Source organism: Alosa pseudoharengus, unplaced genomic scaffold (genome assembly GCF_046254945.1).
Source record: "Alosa pseudoharengus isolate Yale_2024_CS ecotype anadromous, Long Island Sound unplaced genomic scaffold, YU_APseudo_1.1 YU_APseudo_1.1_scf_15, whole genome shotgun sequence".
Classification (NCBI taxonomy): Eukaryota; Metazoa; Chordata; class Actinopteri; order Clupeiformes; family Clupeidae; genus Alosa; species Alosa pseudoharengus.
This window is the reverse complement of record NW_027468620.1, coordinates 12,455,627-12,473,429: the sequence shown is the minus strand read 5'-3', so window position 1 is coordinate 12,473,429 and position 17,803 is coordinate 12,455,627. Positions and strand designations below refer to the sequence as shown.

Sequence of the window (17,803 nt, the reverse complement as noted above, 5' to 3'; positions counted from 1 at the left end):
GATTTTTGTAGCACGTGCAACAAATGACAGTCGAAAGATACAATTACAGTGCTGTTATCAATTTGCTTGGTATAACCGCATTTATAGTTTTCTACAAATGCAATCAATCAAATTGGCCTCCATCACTCAACCAACGCTAACGGTAACATTGCCTAGGTCCTTATTGATATTATAAGATTAACGTACCTGCAGTAAAAACCAAGCATGTCCGATAAACATCCTCAGATTTATTTCGGCTTCAAGAAGAAATGGGAATTACATTTCATGTGAACATCATCCTATCCTTATTAGACGTTCTCTGCGGTAAACTATAGTCCTTGTAGGAAGCGGCCATTGTATTCCAACCCACGTTTAACTTCCAACAAAATTACGTCTCACTGCAACGATGCGCCATCTAGTGGACAAACGACTACTTATCGCCAATACTGGAAATGCAGCCATGATGATGATGATGATGAATATTTATTTTGGCTTTCTTTTAATCCTACTGAATTTGTAATTATGTATCAGCCGTTCTAATACCGATAGTATGTGGGTGCCTGTGTGTGTGTGCATGTGTATATGTGTGCACCGCCATCTACAGGCCAATGAGTGTACAGTCACTAAATGTACACATAATCTATTTTTTTAAAGACCCCCCCATGGATGAAATTCTACGAAACTTGGCATACCCCCAGAGAATGCCAGGTCAATCATACACATAAAATTTGGTGCAGTTCTGAACATCTTAACTGAAGATAGGGACGATTAAAGCAGAATAATATTGCATTTTCATTTTTTACCGGGGGGGTGCAAATCACAAATGAGTGATTATGGGCCAGATTGATGTGGGCCCTTGAGACCAACATACCATAAAAGATTCTTCATCCTCGGTGCCACGGTTCAGGTAGTTATTTAGGAAAAACTGCTTTTTTTGCGGTTCGGGGGGCCCAGCACGGGGGGGGAGTGGACCCCGGGGACGAAACAAAAATTTTTCCATAAAAGTCTAGTGGGGCTACATACCCACCAAATTTCATGTGCCCCGGTGGTTCGGTGTCCCGGGTATCGTTGACCAAAAATTCAGGAAGTAGATGACGGGAAAAAAAAAAAAAAAAAAAAAAAACTTTGACAATCCCTATATGACCGCTTCGCTAGCTTCGCTAGCGGCGGTCATAATAAACTTTGGCTAATAGTTGGGAAATTACGGTAGTCAAAGTGTGGTAGAAGGAGAAAGTGGTATCAGAAGGAGGTAGAAGAGGGGAGATACACAGTGATTAACATGTGTTCCCTTACATAAGAAAAGGGCTGAGAGCTTAAAGACAAAATGAGGACATGGTATATAGGCTGCGCTGTTACAAAGTCACACAGTGCCTCTGGGAAGAGGAGTCCTAACCATCTCTGTGGTTTTTGAAAAGCCAAGCACATCAAAGAAAGACAGAGGAGTGTTTTTGGTTTCTGACACAATTTGAAAGAGTTTCTTTGGTGTAGGCTACTTTGACACACTGGTTAACTAATGGACATTGACTGTAGACTATAAGGAGACAATCAGTAAATTTCAGAATACTTATTTTTGACCATTGTTTCTTTCCCAGATAGCAATTTCCTTTGGGCCGGATCCGCATAAAAGCCTTTAGATCCGCCTGTAGCGGACATACGGTATCTGACTGTGGGCCAGATATGCTCCTGATAGGTTTCAGCTCTGCTAGTAGCCTAATGCTGTTTTATCACCGGTTTACAGATTTGTCCCAGGTCCGATTTCCGCAACTCAACTGGAAGTCAGGAAATGCGTTTAAAATACAAAACACTGATTTGGCCCAAACCTGTGATATGAGCCGAAGGACCATTTTTTCACAGCAGACCCAGGTGGTAATTATAGTAATTAAGGTGCTGATTCTGCTAAATTGACTGTCCTTTCCCCACTTGTCAACTGGCTGCTAAAGAAAAAAAAAAGGTATTTTGGAATGGCACAAATTTAGAAACCAGGGGGGTGCACATGTTCCCATGGCCACTTCATTTCTAGGGCCTACAGTAAGGCTGGAAAAGAAGATAGTTGGCTCAATATTGATCATATGCTCGTTTCATTATTTGTATTATTACCTAGCAGTGGTAAAAGTAGTCAATTGTTGTTTGTGTCAGATCAAACAGTGCTATGAGACAACCCCATATTCTTGTCACTGCAGAAGTCTAAGCAGTAGGCCTAACGTTAATCAAGGATCTTTGGTATGCTCACTATCAATCTTTTGGCATGATTTGCCAGCCTGGGGTTGGACTAGGACACAGCCCAACTTTTCAAGGTAGGCTATCTGCTTTTTATCTCTGTTGGTTTATTCAGAGACAACAAGCAGCCGAGCGATTGATAACTTACTGTAATTTCCAGCAATATATAGGCTACTATCTTAGCTTGAGCAAAACAGCCAGCCTATTTTGGAAAAAACAGTGATAACGCTAACAGGATTACTGATGATAAAAAAACGAGTGTAATTGTGACCTAGCCTATTTTCAAAAAAGAATAAATGGCTATGTTTATTTTGTGTTGTTTCAGATTGACCATGGAGATGACTGATGAAGACAGCCTGAATATCGATGGGAACAGTATAGAGGGAGAGCAGATAGCTGACAAACATTCAGAAAAAGTCCTGTCGGCAAATTTGAGGAAAAGTCGGTAAACCACCCTTCTTACCTAATTTGAGGGTGCTGATTCTGAATATGTTGTTTACCAAGCTCAATTTGGAGTTTTAAGATTGCTAATTAGCATAATTAGCATAATTCACATACTTTTTGGTTTTGCCATCAGATATCATAGGAATCGCAAAAAAATAACGCACTAATATACTCTTTATGTATCAGATAGGTTGTAGGACAGGATAGGAATTACCCCAGTGACCCCCAAGTAGCAAATTAACATGAAAATAAGCTCAAATTAAAATATAAATTGAAATAATAGCTAAAAATTGGTATGACGTTTAGAAACAAAATAGATTCCTTGATTATAATTTGATATAATAGTAGCTGACTGCTCATTTGTCACTAACTATTATCATCAGTGTTCAGTCTTTACAGAGGATTTACACTGTATTTTCTTTTTTTACTGTAAAGGTGACTGTGCTTGCCTAGTTATAAAACCTCTCTCTGGTACTCTTTCCCATCATTGAAATTCCAGCCATGCAGAAAAATGGAAGAGTGTGCATGTTTGAATAGCGATGAAGAGCGCTATGGAGATTGCATTATTTGCAAAGAATTTCGACAAGATGTCATTTATAAAGCAACAACAAAAGGTTTACAGTCATTAAAAGTGACTGCAGAGGAAAGACAAAATTTTAAAGATGTTGCTAATATGGACACGATTGAAAGAATTTTGTCTACTGCTGAGGACAACATCGAAGATGTTCGTTGGCATAAGAAATGTTTTGCTATTTTCACAGACAAGGGTAAGATCACTCGATTAAAAAAGCAATTATCTTCATTCAAGCAGAATCCACAGACGACCAGCTCTGGGCTACGGAGTAGGATTTCATCATCCAACTGGAATTTGTGCATATTTTGTCAAGAGAGTAAAGGTTCAAAAAAAGAAACCCTAAGTTCTGTTATGACTTTTAAAGTCAGTCAACAGATTATTGAGGGTGCAAAGTGTGATCACAGTCTTTCTGTGCGTGTGGCAGGGATCAGTGATTTGATAGCAGCTGAGGGCAAGTATCATCCCAACTGTTACAAGAAATTCCTACGAAGAGTATCACGCTCGAAAGGAGAGGCAACCGATGAGAAGGGGAGGATACTAATGTGGCTTATTAATGACCTACAGAAGTCGGCAACAATGGGACACATTTTGGAACTGAAATAGGTTTTTTCTCATTACTGCTCACTTTCTGCCGAACTAGCCGTTGAAATCCCACTCTCATTTCTCAGTCGTCTATCAACGTTTAAAGAATACATTGAGCCTCATGTAACTGATTTTTATGATTTCATTCGACTTAAAAATGAGGAGATCACAGAGCGTCAAACCGTCCTTCTTCCTAAAGAATTTGCGCATATCCCGGTCTCAGAGTTATTGAATAAAGGTATGGGTGCTGCTGATGATGAGTTTTCTATACCGGTCTATCAGCCTGACATGCAAGATGATTTCCTGTCAATGGTGCATGTAGCGCTACAACTTCGGTCGGATATATTAGCACACCCAGTCATCAGAGGCCTTAATGTTTCTAAAGAAAATGCTATTGCCTGTGTTCCAGAGAGATTGTACATGTTCATAAGACTTCTGCTTGGTGGTCAGTCTCTTCTTGAGAATGAAATTGAAGACAGTGAAGAAGAGAAAACAGATGATGAGATTGACCCTGCTGATGAACTTGAGGATGATGAGACAAGAGGCCCAAAGAGAGAGGAAAGACAAATAGCAAAGCTCCGTAGGAAACATGAAGAGAAGATGGAAACCAGAGTATTGAGTATTGCACAGGACTTGGTGTACATGGTGAGTGGGGGAAAGAAGTGGACACCTAAACACATTGGGCTCGGTGCAAGCTTACATCAGGCAACTCGGTCAAGAAAGCTAGTTGAGATGTTTCATAATGCAGGACATATCGTTAGTTATAGGGATATTCTTCGGATTGACACTGCACTTGCAGCACATACTCTATCATCAATGGACACAGACACTGGATCTGTCATCCCAACCAATTTGACTGAGAAGCGCTTCATCCATTTCTCTGCAGACAACATTGACATAAATGAGGAAACGCTTGATGGTCAAAACACATTTCATGCAACGCAGTACGCTGCTTGGCAAAGAGGTCAAGAGTCTAGTGACCTTCTGGAGAATATAGCTCCAACTCAGCAGCGAAGTCTTAAAATCCCAGAAGAGATAAATGCAGTTTTGCCTGTGTACATCCGTGAGGGAAGTGTTGAGCCAGATTTCAAACGAAGAGTCTGTGAGCAATGGTTTCAACAAAAGCTCAGTGAATGTCCAGGGGCACAAAAAGCAGTCGCCGCAGACATGGCGTTTTACTTTAAGCGTCAAACTCTGAATCTAAAGCCAGGCTGGACCCTTTTTAATGAAGATTACACTGAAGAGGACCCTGAAGTAAGCATGGTTGGCTATATGCCCATCATAACAGCTCCAGCACATGACATAAACACTATGAACACCGTCGTCAGAAGAATTTTTCAAGTTGCTGGGTCATTTAATCAATCACATGTAGTGCTCACAGTTGACCAAGCACTTTTCCCACTGCTTATGGAACTGAAATGGGCTGTTCCAGAATACAAAAACAGTCTCATTCCTCGCCTAGGGGGTCTTCATACATCAATGAACTTTCTAAAGGTTCTAGGTCAGCATATGCAAGGCTCTGGACTAGCAGAAATCTGGGTGGAGAGTGGATTGTTAGGTCCCCGAAAGGTTGACCATGTGTTTGAGGGGAAAGAGTACAATAGGGGTGTTCGAGCTCACAAAATTACTCTCCAAGCCTTGTGGCGGCTTCTCCTACCACAACTTCTGGCCTATATGGAAGAACATGATGGGAATTTGAAACAAAGTCTTGATGAGTGTGCAGAATCTGATAAAAGGGAGGAATTTGAAAGAATGCATAATCTGCTATCATCTGACAATTACACAACACTTCTGTCCTTTTTCATTGCCTCAAAGAAAGAAAACAACCCCAATTTTCATTTCTGGTGGCAATACACAGAGATGGTTCATATCCTGCTTTTCATCCGAGCTCAGAGAGAAGGACAGTGGGACTTACACCTGTATGCTTTTCAGGAAATGCTACCTTTCTTCCATCGCTATGACCACACAAACTATGCAAGATGGGGCCCTGTGTACCTTGCACAGATGAAGCAGCTGCCAGCTGAAGTACATGAAGAATTTGAGAGAGGAAACTGGGTGGTAAAAGGCTCATCCCGAAGATTCAATCAAGTGGATCCTGATCAAGCTCAAGAGTGGCTGAATGGAATAGGGAAAAGAAGTGGAGGGATAGTTGGTATCACTCGAACACCATCAGCGCTATTCCGGTGGACTTTATCATACAGTCTTCGTGCACGCATTGCTGAACATACAAGGAAAATGTACCACGTTGACAATGAGGATCAAATGTGTCATAGTGAGTCAAACCTATTTAGGAAGCTACAGGATAATGCTGATGAAGATAAAGTGGTGGAGCTGTTGCAGCAGTCAATGGTCTTCGCTGATGGCAAAAAGGGAGCAATACCAGATAAGTTGCAGAACATTGACCAAAGACCTTGCAACACAAGAAATACAAGACTCTCTACTTAATGCATTTAATCTTGGCCAGGAGAAATTGATAAACTTTGTGAAAGAGAGGCTCATGCTACCAAGGAAAGATGGCAAGCATAAGAAGCTCAGAGACACTTTGCCCAAAAATAAAGCCCTCACATTTTCCTCTCTCCATACAGCAGGAAAGAAAGGAGGTGATAAGGCAGTAATCAAAGTTAAAGCTGAAAGAAACATCCTGCAACGCATCATTACTGCGTATGATGCTGGAAGGAAAGTGGACCTAGGACAAATTCTCAGCTATGAACTGATTAATGTCCCTGTAGCTATTGCAGATAATGATGGTTATTTGCGAAGTGGAAATAAGTCTATCCTAACTCAGGTGCTGTCTAGCGATGTGGAATGTCCAGTAGTGATCACTCCAAAAACTGCTCATTCAACACTGGTAATAGATGGTCAAGCTCTAGTCATGTCTTTAGGACACCCATCTGACTGCAGCACATTTAAGGAGTATGCAGGAAAGTTTGTGAGAGGGGTGCTTGCAATTGGCAAAAACTTTCACAGAATTGATGTAACATTTGACAGATACAGGGAAATCTCTATTAAAAACACAACAAGGAAGAAACGCACTAGAAGGTTTACACCCATTCGACGATCCATTGAAGATGGTTCTGTGCCACTGCCAAAGAACTGGTCTAACTTTCTTGCTCTTGATGAGAATAAGGCAGACCTTGCACGATTTCTGTCAGATGAGTTATTGGCTCTTTCTCCAGATGACAAGATCATCATTGCAGCGGGTGGTTTTAAAGAGGAGAACACAGTGAAATGCTCACGTTCAGATGTAGACATCACTGCTCTTCAGGGTTACCATGAGGAAGCAGACACTCGAATGGTCCTGCACTGTGTGCATTCTGATGCAGATTTCCTTGTTGTCTCAAGTCAAGACACAGATGTATTTCTGTTATTAATTGCGCATTTTGATAAAATGAAGTGCAAGCAGTTGTGGATGAGCATGGGAACGTGTAAGAAGCCAAAGAATCTTCCTATACACACCGTGCGTGAGTCTCTAAGGGCACAGATACTGAATATTGAGAATGTTCTCTCTTTTCATGCGATAACTGGCTGTGACACAGTCTCTTACTTTGCGGGTCACAGCAAGAAAACATCATGGCAGACTTTCTTGGAGCAGCCAGCTCTCCTGGATGGACTCGGCAGGGGTGAACTGAGTGAAACAACAATAAAGTCTGCTGAGAAGTTCATTTGCCATGTTTATGACACCACCGATGAGAGCTAATGATGCCAGAGCCACTCTATTTTCTAGATGTCGAGGACCGGAGGCACTACCACCAACAAGTGATGCTGCTCAATGGCATATAAGAAGAGCACATTATCAAGCTATGGTATGGAGACAAGCACACATAGCAAATCCAGTGCTACCACCTGTTGAGAAAATGGGATGGAATTTAGTCAGTGGCAACCAGGAACCCAAGCTCATGTCTGTTGCACCTATCCCAAAAAGCTGCAACCTGATGGTGAACTGCAGATGCAAGTCTGGTTGTAAGACAGGCAAATGCAGTTGCCACAGTGCTGGCCTACTCTGTACAGGGGCCTGTAGATGTAGAGCTACTGCTGATCACCCATGCCATAACACTGGAGATGAAGACCAGGAATAGAATATCCGAGGAAGGTAAGTTTTAATTCTATTTCTATTTTATTTTTATTTTTAGTTTCTTTTACTCTTACATACTGGCACATGTCCTTAATTAACAATTTAATGTATTTTGCAGTGACCCTCTGGAGATTGATAAATAACAGGCCAATGGAATAAATTACCACGAATGAGAAGATGAAGGCATCTTGTGTGGAACTCAAACTGTGAATAAAAATGCTTGTCGGTTGTTGCTGATGTTTTAATGTAGATGTTGTAGATATTGCAGTTGGGCTTATTCCCGCTATCTAAGTTCATATGTAGGTTTATTTCTGAATTGAAGGTTATCTGTGCAACTTTTTATTATGTTATTGTGTTATGTTATTGTGATGAAATGCATTAAATCACCACATGAGTGACTAACTATAGCAATAAAAAATATGGTTGTGTTTTGATTAGAATTTTCGAGTTCATTACATGTTAACTAAAACCTAATATGAAACTTAATTATTAAAACTTAAATATGTTAATAAACTATAGTATGTCTTCTTTAATGCTCAAACATGATCACACATTAGAGATCACTTTTAATTGGTTTTAGTGATTACTTTTGAAATCAACCCAATTAAGGGAAAAACAAGCAAAATAATCGCTATTTTATTTTAAAATGCCGATTATGAGGCTTAGAACTCAGAATTGAGCTTGGTAAACAAAATATTCAGAATCAGCACCCTCAAATTAGGTAAGAAAGGTGGTTTACCGACTTTTCCTCAAATTTGCCGTCAGAAGTTCTCTTCTGTGAAGCTGCTCTCCCTCTAGTAGAATTAACACGACTTAAACTTTGTCTGGGATTGCACTTCTACAGGTTGTTGAATAAAAAAATAATAAGACACTTATGTGTAAAGTTGTTTTTACCCCCCTATTATGTTTGTAGCCTAGCTTATGTTTATTAGTTGAGCTGTTGGGAAAACGTTACGAACTTTAGCCTGGGTGAACCTATAACGAACCTGTTAGCAAATGTGTAGCAAACAGATTTTTCAGGATAATTAATTACCAATCACATTTCACATGTCAAATAATTGATATAAAGTTAGATGCTTTAAGCTTAGAAATACATCGCTACTCGCGATGGGAAAGCATAATAGCACAAAATAGCGTGATGGTCTCTTGACATTGATATCAACAATAGGCCTACTCGCGCTAAAAGGTAGGCTTGCCTGCTCAAAGTGAGTAACACACATACATGAATTCATCATCAGCATTGTATTATATTTTATAATAATTTTATAAAAATAGCAGTGGATGAAACAGTTATTTGTTGATGAGTGGGTGTCAGAGCAGGGGCACAGAAAAAGCCTTGAATTATGCCTTAAATTCAATATCAAATTCTGCAGTATTAACCCTGTGTGTGTGTGTGTGTGTTCACCACCTCCTAGGACACTGTACCCGCCATGTGTTTCATGCTGCCCCCCACCGTCTTCATGCTACCAGCCCCAGCTACCCGCCCCAGCCCGATGCCAACCGCCTTGTGCTGCCCATCACCCCCTCCTACAGCATCTTTAAACCTTTACAAAGTTGTATATGTTGCTGTTCATTCCACTCATTTCCTTCAATAATGGCTGATGCTGATGTGTTTTATACCTACTTCTGTTTCTCTGTCCTTATGGTGCATAGTAGCATTTTAGTGTATGCTTGTATTACTGCTCATAGTAGTAAAATAGAAAATGTAAAGCCATGTTGGATGTTTTGGGGTATTGTCGTCTGTGGTATAAGTTAACCAAGCAATAAACCGAACTGACCTGTATTGGCAAAATGGAATTACACAATGGAATTATTATTGAAAAGAAAATGGGGGGATTGTCGTCCGCGTGGCACCAGCAGGCCTCAAACCGAATGACCTATTGACCTGTATTGGTACAATGCAATTACACTGTCAATGCAAAAGTTGTTAGGCTAAGAAAACTTAAAAAAGTCTATCTCCCATATCGGTGTCATCTATTCATCAGAGGTAGGTGAACCGCATTCTAAAAAAAAAATTGGGGGGATTGTCGTCCGCGTGGCACCAGCAGGCCTCAAACCGAATGACCTTTTGAACTGTATTGGCACAATGCAATTACTCTGTCAATGCAAAAGTTGTTAGGCTAAGAAAACTAAAAAATGTCTATCTCCCAAATCGGTGTCATCTATTCATCAGAGGTAGGTGAACCGCATTCTGAAAAAACATTGGGGGGATTATCGTCCGCGTGGCACCAGCAGGCCTCAAAGCGAATGACCTTTTGAACTGTATTGGCACAATGCAATTACACTGTCAATGCAAAAGTTGTTAGGCTAAGAAAACTAAAAAATGTCTATCTCCCATATCGGTGTCATCTATTCCTCAGAGGGAGGGGAACCGCATTCTGAAAAAAAATTGGGGGGATTGTCGTCCGCGTGGCACCAGCAGGCCTCAAACCGAATGACCTTTTGAACTGTATTGGCACAATGCAATTACACTGTCAATGCAAAAGTTGTTAGGCTAAGAAAACTAAAAAATGTCTATCTCCCAAATCGGTGTCATCTATTCATCAGAGGTAGGTGAACCGCATTCTGAAAAAAACATTGGGGGGATTATCGTCCTCGTGGCACCAGCAGGCCTCAAAGTGAATGACCTTTTGAACTGTATTGGCACAATGCAATTACACTGTCAATGCAAAAGTTGTTAGGCTAAGAAAACTAAAAAATGTCTATCTCCCATATCGGTGTCATCTATTCATCAGAGGGAGGGGAACCGCATTCTGAAAAAAAATTGGGGGGATTGTCGTCCGCGTGGCACCAGCAGGCCTCAAATCGAATGACCTTTTGAACTGTGTTGGCACAATGCAATTACACTGTCAATGCAAAAGTTGTTAGGCTAAGAAAACTAAAAAAAAGTCTATCTCCCAAATCGGTGTCATCTATTCATCAGAGGGAGGGGAACCGCATTCTGAAAAAAAATTGGGGTGATTGTCGTCCGCGTGGCACCAGCAGGCCTCAAACTGAATTACCTTTTGAACTGTATTGGCACAATGCAATTACACTGTCAACGCAAAAGTTGTTAGGCTAAGAAAACTAAAAAATGTCTATCTCCCATATCGGTGTCATCTGTTCATTATTGGTAGGTGAACCGCATTCTGAAAAAAAAATGGGGGGAATGTCGTCCGCGTGGCACCAGCAGGCCTCAAAGCGAATGACCTATTGACATATTTGTGACCTATGTTGACCAACAAAAGTTCTTAAATCATACACAAACCATTAAAACATCCATATTTTCATTGATTGTGATACACAGAGGTGTGTTGTGCTGAAATAAACCCAATTTCACTTATCTTAGATGCTGTGGGAATTTTGATGGACAAAAAAGCTTCAGAAACCGCCATTTAGAGAGCATATTTTTGACAATGGTTGATCAACAAAAGTTCTTAAATCATACTCAAACCATCAAAACATCCATAGTTTGATTGATTATGATACACAGAGGTGTGCTGTGCTGAAATAAACACAATTTCACTTATCTTAGATGCTGTGGGAATTTTGATGGACAAAAAAGCTTCAGAAACCGCCGTTTAGAGAGCATATATTTTTGACAAATGTTGATCAACAAAAGTTCTTAAATCATACACAAACCATCAAAACATCCATTGTTTGATTGATTATGATACACAGAGGTGTGCTGTGCTGAAATAAACACAATTTCACTTATCTTAGATGCTGTGGGAATTTTGAGGCACAAGAAATCCTCAGAAATCGCTGTTCAGAAAGCATATTTTTGACCGATGTTGACCAACAAAAGTTCTTAAATCATACACAAACCATTAAAACATCCATATTTTCATTGATTATGATACAGAGAGGTGTGCTGTGCTGAAATAATCCCAGTTTCACTGACCTTACCTGCCATGGCAAGTTTGATGCAACGGACATACTCAGAAACTACAATTTAGATACCCATGTTGGCCAGACAGGCCTAGGTAAGTGTCACACCCATTATGTCCTGAAATGTCAACATGTGGCACATATTTCAATACAGGGAATGATAACAAACTTGTTTGTGAAATTTGAGACCTCCAGCTGCTTGTATGTTGTCAGGAGGCGGAGCCAAAGATTGGAAAATGTAGATTTCTAGGGGGCGCTATAGAGTCTGTGAATGTGTGAGTTGTGATTTTACTTAGCTCATGTATTTTATGTCATACATAGATGTCACATGCCAAATTTAGTCTGTCTATGAGCTATACAAGTTAGAAATGCTAACCCTAGGTTTAGATAGCCATAATTTGCATAGGTCAGACAGGCCTTGATAGGATTACATCAGTTAATTCAATTTTTTGATTGGATTTTGGAAATTGGATTTTTTATAGTATAGTTTTATAGTATAGTCTATAGTATACTACTTAAACGGCACCGACAATCAAAAAATCCAGTGGAAACTAGATGGCAGAAGTGTGTAGGCCAATCTGCCCACCAGCTTTTTCAACTTCGCTACCTACAGATGTTTTACCGGTGTGATATTTCGACTGGCATCCTGACGCAAAATGTTCATTAAATGTACGAAGAAGTATTTCTAGGTTAATGATTGATGATATGACTCGTACAGTATGAAGTAGCCTAGCTAATGTTAACTAATGTTAACTAGCATTACCAACCTCCCTGCAAAACTCACCACACAACTTTGTAGGTCTTGTCCCTCATGCTGGCCCTTACAAAACCCACAAGCTAACCCTCGGACACACAACAGTCAATAATGTGACCCGATTTAAAGTGATTTTCACCCCTTTGGATTTCGTCCTTGTATTGAAACAGTGAAATATTCACGGGGGCATGGACGGTTTGCTAACCATTTTACTGCAGTGTCTAGCTGCTAGCTGGTGGTAGCATCCAGCGTGCTATCAGCTAGCTAGCTAGTTCAAAAGTTGAAGTACTTGAGATACAGGGCTTTTTATGCCTCGACTAAGTTTATGTTTCCTATAAACAACAATTCATGTTCATAGAAACAACAAGGTCACTAAAACATTATATTAATGTTAGCAGCATTATAATGACATTCTAATGTCTGAAAGGCTAATGATTAACCTACCTGAAAAGTTAAGTGTTTTTAAACTGGCATTTACAGTGTTCTATTTGATGGTGTATTGGCCCTGATTAAGTTTGTGTGATATATAAACCACAATCCTTGTTGATACAAGCACCAATGTTCATCTAGAAAGTTTTTATTCACATTAAGATTTTCGCCATAGGCAGTAAAAGACTCCGCCATCTTTGTCAATAATTTTCGCTGATAAAGTTTCAAACTATGATCATAACGGCCTTTCCACCAATCAGAGGCATCATTGTGGGATTGTTCAGGATTGTGGGTAATGAAGTACTTATCCAAGACATCGTGATTAAAAGACATTTATTTCAAAACAAGGTTAGTGCCCCTTGAATTTTCGCCCTCTATATGACCATATACAATCGCTTAGCTGGTTTTGATTCTACCATGTGCAGTTAAGTTTTTATGGCTTATACCCGAATTGTCAATGGAGAAATTGCATTGAATTCTTACTTCCGGAAACTCCTGTGGGCGGGACTGTGATGCTCTATTGCTAAGGGTTGGCAACCAACTCAAAGGCTAAATAAAGTGTTTCAACCAATAACTGACGAGATGCGCATTTAGGAGAGTTTTAATTGCACGGGAGGGAGGGGGAGGGAGTAGTGAGCTAGCTCTTTTGTTGAACATCAACAGAAGTGACGTATCCCCGCTATCGCTGATACAACCTTTAAATTAAAGGGATATTCCACCATTTGAGGAATTACACTCATTTTCCACCTCCATTTTGAGTTAAACAATTGATTTTTTTTTTTAGTCACTTTTAAACGTGATGCTAGCAGGCGAGATGCTAATTGTCTAATTCGGTTCAATTATCTATGCTAGGCTGGAGCTAAAAGTGGTATCGCCAGACTCAGAGAACGGCTGGATGAACTGAAGAAAGGTAAAAATCAATTGTTTAACTCAAGAGGAGGTGAAAAAATGAGTGTAATTCCCCAAATGGTGGAATATCCCTTTAATATTAAGATTATTATGTGTTAAATAACTTAATACCATCAACATTGGCAGCCAGGCGAGAATGAGGTATAATGCTAATGGTATGTGGGTGGGAAACCATCCTTGGCAAGGAAGGTGCATAACCTCCTACAAGACACTGCCAAGAGGCAAAACACAGCATCACTATAATAAAAAACATAATTACTCACATATTTAGTTTCCCTTCCCACAGTTCTTGGTGAGGATCTTGGCGTGTACCTCTACACAAGCAAAACACAAACACACAGACACACATCCACACATACAAGGATACAAGGAAGTTTATTGTCACATGCATATAGTTACTGGAAGTAAGAAATGCAGTGAAATTATGTCTGGTGTCAGCCTAGCAACATAAACATGTACACCAGTGTTTTTCAACCTTTTTTGTGCCACGGCACACTTTTGACACTTAAAATGTCCCACGGCACACTAACATCCTGTGTGAAGAAAAAATAAACATACCATAGCCTAAAATTTCAAATAATACACAGATATGGCCTTATTATTATGCAAGACCTGCTCAATAAAACAAGCGCCCTCTGTTTCATTTGTAGGTGACTATATCTAATTTAATTGTTGTTATGAACTGGATATGTGATGATTCTGTGAATACTGGATATGGGGCCCCCGTTGTACAATGCCTGCATACCACAAATAGTGCAATCATACAATCAATGAGGGCATGTGGTTATAAATTCTTTGATGCAACAGTTGCTTTTCTGGACCAGTGAGTGACATTTGGGTAATTTTCTGCGGCACACCTGCTGATCTCTCACGGCACACTAGTGTGCCCCGGCATAGTGGTTGAAAAACACTGATGTACACAGTGTGAAAGACAGAATAACAAAAAGAAGAGTAACTTTTTATGTAGTGAATACAATAACCCTTCTGCAGGCTATACCATACCAATACAAAGGAACAAATGTGTGGTATACAGTACGGTGACGTGTAGCCCATGAAAATATTAAGGGGTTTGACTTTGCACAGTAGTACAATAAAATTAGAAGTAGAAGCACAAATCATCATTAGAAGCACTGTCATCTCTCTGCTTAATACCTGCCCTAGAGTGGAGTAGCCTACCCAAACAACTCCCTTGTCAGACCGTCTGTCCACCGGCCAAGGATAGTGTGATTGTGTAGAGGTGCACAGTGCACTGAGCTGTCAGCTAAGCAATTATTGTCTGGTTGGCCGCTTTTTGCACTTTGGGTTTTATCATTGCTGTGGCTGAGGTAAGTGACAGGTGAGGCTGGAGAATGCCAACTCAAACCAGACAGACCAGGGATCGGCAAAAAAAAAAAAAAAAAGATGATAATTTAATGCTGTTTAACTCATTTATAAATGGTGAACTGTCAATTTAAGCATTGTGTTTACGTGCACCTTTAGTTCTAATGATCTTTTGCCAGCTCCACTCAAATATGGCCTATGGCTGTGCCCTCTCACAGTTTCTAAATGGTCAGTAGTGGGAACTGTTCATTATGTAAGGGATAATGGACGACACGGTGGTCTGTTCACAGAAGTTAATGCACGGTCGAGGTTGTAAAACGGCCCCGACGCGAAGCGGAGTAGTGCATTAACTTCTGTGAACAGACCACCGTGGAGTCCATTATCCCGCTTATTCCACTGTTGCCACTTGCGTTGTGTTCATTTCCTGTTACAATTTAAACGTTTTAATCGCTAAAACTGTCTTGTTTGTAGAACTAATTTCTTCCGACACATATCAACTAATTTCTCAACTCACAGGACAAACTGCCGTTACTAGTTCTAAATGGATGGTTGCTACGGCCAAAGGCCAGTCGTTAGTTCTATCTCTCCCGTTGTCAAGCGGGCGTATCCCAAGATTCTGATGAACTTTAGCTTTGAAACATCGCTTTTACTTAGCCTGCTGTCATCCATCTAGCTAAAAGCCACCACATATGCTACAATGTTGCAATGTTCTGTACGTCATATGCTACAATGTTGCAATGTTCTGAACGTCTGCATTTTACAGCTCGGATGCAACGTGACAGTTCATTTAAACTTCACAACGAGTTTGGCGAATTAATATACAAGTGTGATACAGCCAAAAAAATGGATCTACTTCATAGGTGTGCAGATAACATATGGTTAATGGTCGTTCTAAATTACGTAGGACAATGGGAAATTCAACCAAGCAGTGGAATAATTCCTTTTAAGTTTCTTATAAAAAAGAGATATCAATTATCAACAATGACAAGCCAGCTGGAACCTGCCACTCTCTCTTTCGCTGTAGTGCGTGTTCAAACGCGTTCCTATTTAAATGAAGTAGCTAATGTTCAAGTTAGATCATCTGCTGCAATGGAGATTACAAAGAGTAATATCTCTATGTAACATGCTGTTTTGACATTGACATTGTAAACGAGTGAAATGCATCCATTTTAAAGCTGTGAATCATTCAACCACAGATGATGCTGTGGGGTGACCTTAGGCATTGTTGCAAATAACATTTGCCAAAGAAAAAGAGAAAATGGAAATGCCTGCGTCGCTAATAACAGTGCTCATGACGCGCAATGAGATTATAACCTGCAGTAATTGCATACCTTCACCGAGTCGGTTTCTTCCCAGCGCGTAGTCGGGGAGGGGGAGAGGAGAGGCCGCCGCTGGAGAGGAACGTGGTTATTGTGAAATCAAAGGGAATCTTTTATACAATCTACTTTTGAAACATGATCAAAGAGACAGCGAATAAGCAGGGGATGGGAAAATGAATCAGCATAACTCACAAAAGGGATGGGGCTCTCTTCCAGGACTTCGTCGATGACAGCATACAACTCCTCGGACTGGGCCCTCAGCTGGGCAGGCGAGCACATCTATCCCCAGCAGAGTAACAGACACTTAGCACAGGTGACTTGCTCTGCAGCAATAGGCCACAGATCACTGACCATCATTTTGAGCTGGGTAATAAAAACTATAACTCTACCTCAGCTCGAGCCTCCTCCATTGAGAATGTCTCAGACGGGTCCAGTGAATTCTCTTTCTTTTCAACCTCATCGTCAATGGCCTGAAGACAACAGCATTAAAGTTGAATGCCATACAGAGGATGAGAATCAGTGGGAAATGGATCAAAGTTCTGTTCTGTGTTTGTGTTTTAGGGTTTAATGAGAAAGGAGCAGTGGAGGAAGGCTGATTATAGGAAAGATGAAATTGGGTGACTAGTGGAGAGGCCCACTTCTGTGATTTGTCAAAAATTATATTTAATCTTTTAACTTCAAGAATGTCATATGTTGAAATGTTCCCAAAGTCTGTTATGCTGACAGGTTTTGATCTTTTTGAAGTGGTGTGTTTATCTGTGTTTTTATTTTATTTTTCCTTCCCCATCCTTATTTGCATGTGAATGTATACATCTATTTTTTTTATTAAGGATGAAAACATAATTAAATAATTGGCTAATCAGCTTGTCAGAATATCAAGTCACTTTTGTCTAAGCCTGGTTGGTGACATAAACTGTCAATTACGACAGTAATAGTTTTCAAGTGTAGCATTGCCATATCAATGTATCCTATCTGTATTAAGCCAATTCAGTTCAGACTCAGAGCCACATGGTGCACACAGCAGTAGGCCACTGATTGTCGCTGGGCAGCTTGGCTGAGTATAAAATTAGAGTTAAAATAATGACCCTGGAGCCCATTATGATAAAAAAATATGCATGGAGTGAATATGTCAGCATTGAGTATAATTATGAGGCCATTAAGAGCATGCGTTAGGATCTGTCTTTCAGTGCACAGCCAGACAGGAGATAGGCGCTCACCTGCTGTTCCAGCAGAAGGGTGTTTGTGGGGATGGCGGCGAGTGCTTTGTAAGACGACTTGATCTTGCGTGGCTGAAAAGACACAGACAGTGTTGAGAACACACAGAAAGAGAGGAA

General features: G+C 40.3%; 1 protein-coding gene across 3 annotated transcripts in view; it reads right to left on the bottom strand.

The window, feature by feature from the left end:
- Window positions 1–17,803, bottom strand: part of mlip (muscular LMNA-interacting protein) — a 36,272-nt gene that overhangs the window by 9,855 nt on the left and 8,614 nt on the right. For all 3 annotated transcript variants that reach the window (XM_076285583.1, XM_076285585.1, XM_076285586.1), the window contains 5 exons: window positions 17,687–17,758; window positions 16,859–16,939; window positions 16,662–16,748; window positions 16,482–16,541; window positions 14,094–14,144 (listed from right to left, as the gene is read on the bottom strand). In XM_076285583.1, coding sequence (XP_076141698.1) covers window positions 14,094–14,144; window positions 16,482–16,541; window positions 16,662–16,748; window positions 16,859–16,939; window positions 17,687–17,758 — 351 coding nt within the window. The remainder of the gene's footprint in view (window positions 1–14,093; window positions 14,145–16,481; window positions 16,542–16,661; window positions 16,749–16,858; window positions 16,940–17,686; window positions 17,759–17,803) is intronic.